The sequence below is a fragment of the Pinus tabuliformis genome, chromosome X, assembly GCF_031772625.1.
Source record: "Pinus tabuliformis cultivar Carrire ecotype Pingquan chromosome X, CPIR1, whole genome shotgun sequence".
NCBI lineage: Eukaryota > Viridiplantae > Streptophyta > Pinopsida > Pinales > Pinaceae > Pinus > Pinus tabuliformis.
Window position 1 is genome coordinate 17,332,507 of NC_142308.1, and position 8,856 is coordinate 17,341,362.

Genomic DNA, 8,856 nt, shown 5'->3' on the forward strand with positions numbered 1-8,856 from the left:
GGGCTGTCATGGTTATTGCCCAATAGTCATAGTTCTTCCCATTAAACTGTGGGAGCTGGGTGTTAAACAAACCCATACCAGTGCTTGTGCTGGCCATTCCTTGTATTCTGATCTATGCCTCTAAATCCTTGACTGTGTGTTTAAAACACTGACTGTCTCTTCAATAACACAAAAAAAACTTTTGAAATACCTGAATCCTTTGATGTCTGAGTCTTCTGTCTGCCTGAGAAGTTTTGCTGCAGCTACAAACCTTCTCCCTTCAGCTTCTTTGTCACCTTCAAAGAGCCTAAGCCTGCTCTGATACCACTGTTGGGAATTTTTTAATGGGGAAAATACCAAAAACCAAACATTCAAACACACAGAGGCAATGCTCTGTTTTTACTTTTCTCCAGGATCCTTTTGTGCACAGAAGACTTAAAAAAAATTCACTGAGAGACAGAATATTTCAACACCATAAGAACATTCTATTCATTAAAACCTGATGCAAAGATTTACCACTGTAAAATCCTTTTTATATTCACTGGTGTGAAAAACAACTTACTGTTGTAATAAAAAGATTTACATAAGTTTACTGTTGTGAAAAGAAACTTACACAGAGTTACAAAAATCGCTCCACCATTTCCTTTCTGCACTGCTGTGCAAAACCACACATGGTTTTTGCTATTCCAAAAATTACATCACCTGGTTCTACTCATTTTACACACTGTTGTGTGTTCAATACATACCACACATGGTTTTTCGCTGCACCACTATTCTACGATGGCCAACAACAAAAACCTTATATCCCATGTGCCAAACAAAACAGAGATGCAAAGCACGTTTTTCACTGCTCTCTTTTTTTTACAATAGTCAATGCACGAGCCCTTTTCATTTTTTTTGAAAACAAAACAAAATAAAAAAAAAACACAATTACTTTTACGTGCCGTAAGTATTTTTAACACCCATGCCTTTCTTTAAATGCACCACCATACCTCCGATACATATAAAAACATTAAAATTTAAATCACCTTACCTATTCTCTACTGTAACAATTAATTCATTAATTATTTTACCGCGGTCAACCAAAAATGAAATTCACTCCACGCAAAGTCATTAATGTATGTTCATATGCAGGTTTGGGCAATCAACGGACGAAAAGGGTGGAGTAGATCGAACGGAGGAGGAGAATATCGGAAGGCCAACAAGTGCTGAACATTAACCCCCGAGATTCTTACGTTGCGTTACGTCAGGGGTCAACCACGCGTCAGCTCCATATTTTCTCGGAGCTCCTTGCCGGATTATTCCTTCTGCCTGAAATCAACCCGAGAGCTTTCCGGCGGATTAGCTGACCGGTTTCTGGCAGCTGCGTTGAAATTAGATTTCAACAGTCTATATTCTCTATAACAGCGACAGAGTTGTCCCCTAACTTGACTTGAATTATGATAATTATTTTTTTCTATTCTTTAATAAAAATAAGCAAGATACAAAGCAGTTTTAAAAGTTACAGCTGTGATTATTGAAAGCCAACGAATATTAAACAAGTGTCGCGTCCAGCACAGACGTGATTAAGCAAAGGGTGTTTTTTGAAGAACAAATATGATAAGAACCTTAAGATGTTGATCATTAAGATGTTGCCCCCGGCAGCCAAAGAAATGAAGAAGAGCGCGATGACCACGCGGAGGATGAGGTGTCTTCATAGTCGTCGTCTTCTTCTATGGGACCTCCACCGGTGGTTACACCGCCGCCTCCTTCTCCTTCTATGTGACCACCGGTATCTTCAATATAGCCGCCGCCGCCTTCTATGTGACCACCGGTGTCTTCATAGTCGCTTAGTTCTTCTTCTATGTGACCACCGGTGTTTACGCTCACTGGACTTTCCCACTCCGGCGGAGTAGAAATATTGGTACCAAAAATGGGGGCCTTAGGGAGATTTTCATCACTTTCTCGACTGGTTTCCTTAGCGTTTTCGGATTCCTTTTTCTCGTCCATGTAATTTAGGAAGCTTTTCAAGCGGCTTGAGATTAAATGTTTTGTGGAGGGGAAGTGCTGTTGCTCCTGTGGAAGGCGATGGCGAACATATGTGTAAAGGAAACGACCCAAATATATGAGCAAACCCATCGCTGAAGCGGAACCCGTAACGAGGAAGAGGCCCCAGAAGCTCTCTATGCTTAGCCTATTCGAATTTTCTTGAGGCCCTCCGCTGCTGCAGTCTTTACTGTTGTTGAAATATTTCTTCCGAATTTCCTGACTTTTCGGGCCCTCTGCAACCTCCAAAACCGACGTTGACATGTCCGATACGAGCGGAGATCCCTTCGGAAATGCCTGTGAATGAATCAAATCAAAGTCACTAGTAGCAAAAAAATTTACTAGTCTTAACACTAGTAGCAACAAATAAAATGAATGTGATGGAAACATACGAAGCCTAAGCCCCCAGTTCTATATGTGTCGCCAACTATTGTGAATCCACTTTGTTCAGACAGGAAAATGCAAATATAAGGGATTTCGGCAAATATGGCAGCCACTGATCCATTTGACAGCGCGTTCGCATATTCTTGTGGTGATGAATATCCCTTTAGCTTCTTGCGCTCTATCCCCAGGTGCTCTACCAGGTATTCGCCTACGAAAGATCCCGCGTTGTAACCCACTGGCAGTCCGCTGGATTTCAGAGACTCTACGTCTTCAATGGTCGGCTGCATTTGTTTTGCTGTTAAGATTGCTGTGAGATTTGCTGTGTAGCTAGATTGCAGTATCAGAACTACGAAAAGCCAGATTATTATGACTCCTCGAGCCAAACTGCTGACAACTTTTTCCCCTGTATCAGACAAATAATTTGCAATTTTTTGAATCACTAATAAAACGATTAACACAGTTTATCAAAGCATTAATGATATAATAAAAAAATGAAAGTAAATAACACACTTACTCTGAGAGAAAAAGAGAGTGGAAAATGAGAACCTGCAAACATTAGTTAACACCAAAGATATCAACAGTGTTTTTTTTTATTTAATTTTAAAAATTCATAAATGAAAATACATTAGCCCTATGAAAGATATTGAAAATGAATATTACCATAGGAAGGTTGTAATTTGTGCTTTGGGCTTTCCTCTGAAAGTATCGTTGACCTTGTGTTCAAGCAGCCAAACAACTAATCCTGTAAATACAAAGAATGCTCCGGTTGTACCCCACATGGCTCGTGTAAAAGGAAGGACAAATGTCCAAGCATTGCTCGGATTGGCTGCCTTTATTGGCACTACCATCACCAGCCCTGATTCAAAATAGGGCTGAGTGAAATCCACATATATGCTGCGGTTTGCAAGGATGGTAAAATCCCCCACAGCTGCATCGAACTCCTGATCAGCGCATTAAAAAAACACTCCAAATTAGTTTGGTTGAATAAAAGAGGCACTTATGTAGCTGGAACTGGATAATGGAGAAAGAGAGGAAAATTTTTAACAGCTGACCTTTGATAAGGAGACTTGTTGGATTAGGTCATCATAGTAACCCGGCAAAAGTGGCCCGTGATTGTAAGGAATGAATTCGTGCGGAACATCATATGAAAGGTTTTTGAGAACGGCTCTAAATATTTCAATTACAAAACCCGGATTATCCTCAGGGACTACTCGCACGCCGGATGCATTTGTCTCTGTGACGACAAACCCGTGGAATCCGTCTTTAATTGGAACCGCGATTCTCAACGGCTTGTTTTTGGTAGGCGTTGCCCAGCCGCGGGGTGGGTCTGTGGATCCTCCTGGCCAAGTAACATTTTCAAGCTCACTGCCCCCTAAGGAATTAGAAATTCCATTTGATCTCCAGTACCCAACTGGGCGATAGCCCTTGCCTTTGCCCAAGACGTTGAGTATTTCATACGTGTCACCTGTAACCTCCCCTTCAACTATTTCCAATTGCCCGCTTAAACCACTGAAATTGGCGTTCCCTAGTCGGTGTAGCAATTGTTCCCCTTGTTTGAAAACTGGAAGATTCGACAACTGTGTATTTGGGTTAATTGGGGACTGTGAAAAAATAAATTCGTCGTTACCAAAACGTTGGAGAGCCTGAGCGATCATCCAAACGGCATCGTAGGCATAGTAACCGTACATGTTGAGCTTTGCCGGCCTTCCATCCGGGGGATTCTCGGCTATGAACTGTTGTTTCCACCTGCGATCAAAATCAAGCAACTGAGTAGAGTTTGGAATATAAATTCTGGTTCCTAGAACACCTTCCATGGACGCGATACTTGATTCGTTCATGACGTCGAGAACGGCGCTCAACCCCTCTGTAATAATCCATGCATTTTCACTATTGTTCATCATCCCCATCTTCCGAGCTTCTGAGAAGAAAAGAGTGCCCAGTTCGAAAGTCATGTGAACAACGAAAACTCTAGTGATCTGCATGTCCTTCAGCTCGGAAAGCTTCGCTCTTGTAGCACTTCCATTTGCGTTCGCTGGAATGGCCGATCTGTAAGCGATTTCGCATCCCACGTTACTGAGAGAATCGGTCAAAAAGGGCAGCATGCCGGTGCCGTAATCGTTGTCGGCGTAGACGGCCACGACTTTTCTCCAGCCGTAGTATTCGACCAGCGCTGCAATGGCGTCGGCCTGGACGGCGTCGCTATGAGGCAAACGGATGAAATAGGGATAGCGGTGGGCAGACAGCGAGGGATCCGTTACAGAGAATGAAATCATTGGCACCTTCGAAGCAGTACACAGATCTATCACGAACCCGGCTTCTTGCGATGTTTGTGGTCCTATTATGGCCACCACTTGTTTTTTCAATAGATCTACAGCTGTAGAAAAGCAACAGTTTGTTTAATGCTGTTAGAACTATTTTACTCGTTCAGATTTCTTGCATCCAACGCTCTGCACTTTCTATTTCGTAGAAAATCTTGCGTAGAAATCCATAGCAAAATAGTGCGTGGGAAGTTTAATCTAATAGATACGAACCCCGAGGCCCCTTAATCTAAGGGATTCGAACCCCGCACCTGAGAAGAATTGTATTTCTTAAAATGTGCATATTTTAAAACAAAATTCACCTATTTTCCAATTTTGGATTTGGAACCATTTTTTTTTTTTTTTAATGTAAATTCAACCGACCCGGATATAACCCTTTAATTTCTTTTATAGTAACTCGCAGTGTTTTAGCCTTATATCTCTTTAACGCAGTTGAATCCTGAATTGAAAATACAAACAATTAAAATTAATTCTATTTTGAAACAGTGATTATTGGAGTTAATCAATACCAGCTGAGGCGGCCATGACTGCATTTTGTCCACCAGATTCTGAAAAGCGAAAGTGGAGCGCTAAGCGACTGGAGTTGGGGAGCTTATTCTCGTTATTTACGTCTTTTGCAGCTAATTCAAAGGCCGTTACTATTTCGTACCAATCCTTGTCTAGTATGACGCCTATATTAATTGCCCTCCTCCCATCCTCTGCTGCTACAGCATTCCTTGCATCCTCTCCATAGAAATTCAGTAAACAAAGTAGAAGAGAGAGGAAGAACTTCAGAATCGAAACCCCCATGATCGTTGCCGTGTACAGCCAAAGACAACGGGAGCCAAAGATTTCAATAAATAGATCCCTGCAACTCTATTTTGTCAACAGAAGGCGGAAAGAAACACGCTGTTTTGTCTGGATTGACTTGGGAGAAACATCAGGTATGGTGTGGCAATAGTTGAACGGTTGTGATTGTTTATTGAAGAATATAATGGTGATGTGTTGATTTATACAGCAAGTTGCAATCGACATAAGTTAAATTTTATTGTTTTTATATAATTTTCTAAGTATTTTTAAAATTGTAAGAAGTTATGATAGTCGACCTGGGATACCGAGTCCTTGAGGAAGAAAATGCAGAAGGTGTACTAATACAGTAAGAGTTCAGATTTTTATATTTTACTTTTAACCATTACCAAGTTTGTTAATCAAATAACATATAAATATAAATTAGGTGGTAATAATTTTGATAATATAATATTTTATTCTATTTTCTAATAAAATAGGAAAATATACTATAATATATTTTTTAAATTACCAGTGGGATAAGTATTACTCGCTGTTTTTTGCACATACAGGTTAATTTATTATTGTTATTTATGAAAAATCACCTATTAAGAGATGGACTTTCATTCTTGTCAATTAGCCCAATAAAAATAGCTTTAAGAGATTCTCCGAACTCATATATAATAATTTAGCTATTTAACCAAAAACTACGTAATTTTATTATTACTTTAATACTCTAAATCATAAATTAGTCCATTTTTAGCTGTGAGGATTTTAGCAATAAACTTTTCCATGCTATCATTGAAGTTCAACCATTCAAAGATGCTTGATTACAATTTCGTCTTTTGTTGAGTTGCTTGGTAATTTTTGAGTCAATGACCCTACGAACGTGGAGCCAAAAACCCTACGAGATTTTGGAAAAGGCATGACCACATAATATAGTCTATTACCGTTTACGTAATGGTCTGGGAATAGACATCTCCCCAGGCGAAGCAAAACAGAGCTTTCCACCTCCTTTTTCTCAGGATCTTCGGATCTGGGGAGCTTAGTCTCTTTGTTTACGATTTCTGCAGCTAATTCAAAAGCCGTCTTTGCCATTATTCGTACCAGTCACTGTCTAACATAATGCTTCTGTCAATCGCACTTACTTCCTAGGCTGATACAACATTCCTCGCAACTTCTTGAGAGACGTAGCCGTGAGGATTTTAGCAATAAATTTTTCCACGCTATCATTGAAAATCAATAATTCAAAGATGCTAGATTACAATTTTGGCTTTTGGCAATTTTTTTAGTCATTTACCCCACGAACGTTGAGCCAAAAAGCCGACAAGATAGAATCATTAGATCGTTGGAGATTTTGGATAAGGTATGACCGCTCCATGAACTACACATGGAAGGTGTAGTGTGAACATGTTGGATCAGAACACAGTGCGAACAGGGTGGTTCAGAATTATTTGAATACAGTTTAAGTGTTTTATCAAATGGTTTTTCACATGGATTCTAACAAGTGTCAGTCATTCATTGGATGTGGATAGATGATGAAAACCACTGGAAGAACTCCTTTTTAATTAACTCCTTCTTCATAGTAATCTCTTTTTTATTAATTAATCAAATAATGTTACATGAATGAGTTTTCAAGATAAACAAGTTAATCTCACCACATTAATTGAACAAATAACTCAAGTATACATTAATTTAGGAAGCTAATTATTTCCAAAATATTTCTCTATCTAATTAGATTTAACGAATTCCTAAATCATAAGAACACACTTATTTCAAAAAACTACTCTAACTAATCATGACCACTGATCATAACATTCCAAATAAGGTGACACACATGACAAGTAGGGGCTTCTCACTTTAACAACTAGCTTTAATTTTGATCTTCACCAATATGTTATCCTCTACAATACATGATCTACTAGAAACTTTAGCGTTTTTTAATTAGCAAAGTCTATCTATCATCCAAATTGACATTTACAAACATTATCAAAATTGTTGGGTATGCGTTACATTCTTCCCGCAACTAGCCCCAGGCGTTGTTACATTGCGACATTTACAAACATTATCAAAATTGTTGGGTATGCGTTACATTCTTCCCATAACCAGCCCCAGGCATTGTTACATTGCGTCGGGTGCAGGGGGTTTACAAGGGGCGATAACCCCCCTACACGGGGTTTGGGGCAGAACCCTGAGAATTTTTTTTAATGCGGACTCAATATTGGTTGGGTAGACCCAAAGATGGGGAGTGGACCCAATGATGGGGATAGACCTACACATGGTTTTGCACACGGTTTTAGGCATTATGATTTTTTTCCCATGGTATTTTGTAGATTTGATCAAAGGAAACTATGGTTATGTTCTAACCCAGAGTTAATGGATTAAGGTTTATGAATGCTTCAGCATGTATATAATCTATTGTAATATTGAAAGGAATATAATGAAAAAACAATTTGGTTTTCAAGAGAAAATCTGTGTATATTTTATATGCTCGCCATTGTAGAATGTATATTTTTCTATTTTAAGAATCCATTTCCAGATCTTTTCTGTACAGGGTTAAAACCTACATCTAGTATCAAAGAAGTATCGACTTCAAGGGGATGCCTTTGTTGAGAAATCTAGGGCATAACTGATATGAAATTGATCAATGGATGATCAAAGAAATAGAAAAGGCCAAAAAATCAAAGTTTTTGGATGCAAACAGAGCTAGCACCGTCGCGTAGAGCTCAGAAAAAATATTCCAACGCAACTTGAACAAATGCATTTGGACTCCGGATGAAAGAGAAAGAGCTTGTTGAAATTTGTGAGTAAGCAGGTAAATGAGGCCTTGCAGGCCAAGTAGGAGCTCCACAGTTTGATGTGAAAGTCAACAAGTCAAAGTCAACTCTAGTTTGGGTGAAAATCTTCATTACATGGTGAAGGTATCAAATCTCAAAGCACAGACATATGGTCTATCCGAAAAGGATGAACCTTATATTCATGTTTTAGGTCGGTATATAATAGAGGCAGTCATTATTTGTAGAAATTCTCATGGTAGATCACCTGATAATGCAATGCAACTAAAGCAATATATTTTATCTACTTCTAAAAACAAACTTGCAGAAGCTTAATCGATTTTGAGCAAGATCAAATAGAACACATATAATAGATGAAGAAGAAATCAATCACACATGAACACAAAAGAATACTCTAGGGAAAGCCTCAACTAAAAACCTCGATCTATGTATTATCATACAAGTGGAAATATCTTATGATTACACAAAGCTTTAGCTCACAAGCTATCTAGCTCTCAGCACAATCCCTCACTGTTGCTCATAGACATAATAGACAACACATATGCCTTCCTTCAGTCCTCCAAGCCTCCTATTTCCTTGCGCAGTTTCTC

General features: G+C 39.0%; 1 protein-coding gene across 1 annotated transcript; it reads right to left on the reverse strand.

The window, feature by feature from the left end:
- Positions 1–1,435: 1,435 nt before the first annotated feature.
- On the reverse strand, positions 1,436–5,586 carry LOC149138101 (glutamate receptor 3.2-like). The gene is made up of 6 exons (XM_089449731.1): positions 5,216–5,586; positions 3,441–4,762; positions 3,049–3,329; positions 2,903–2,934; positions 2,397–2,791; positions 1,436–2,301 (listed from the first exon to the last, which is right to left on the reverse strand). Exons 1-6 carry the CDS (start codon positions 5,493–5,495, stop codon positions 1,603–1,605), a joined length of 3,009 nt encoding a protein of 1,002 aa, XP_089305857.1. The 5' UTR covers positions 5,496–5,586; the 3' UTR covers positions 1,436–1,602.
- Between the last annotated feature and the right edge of the window lie 3,270 nt (positions 5,587–8,856).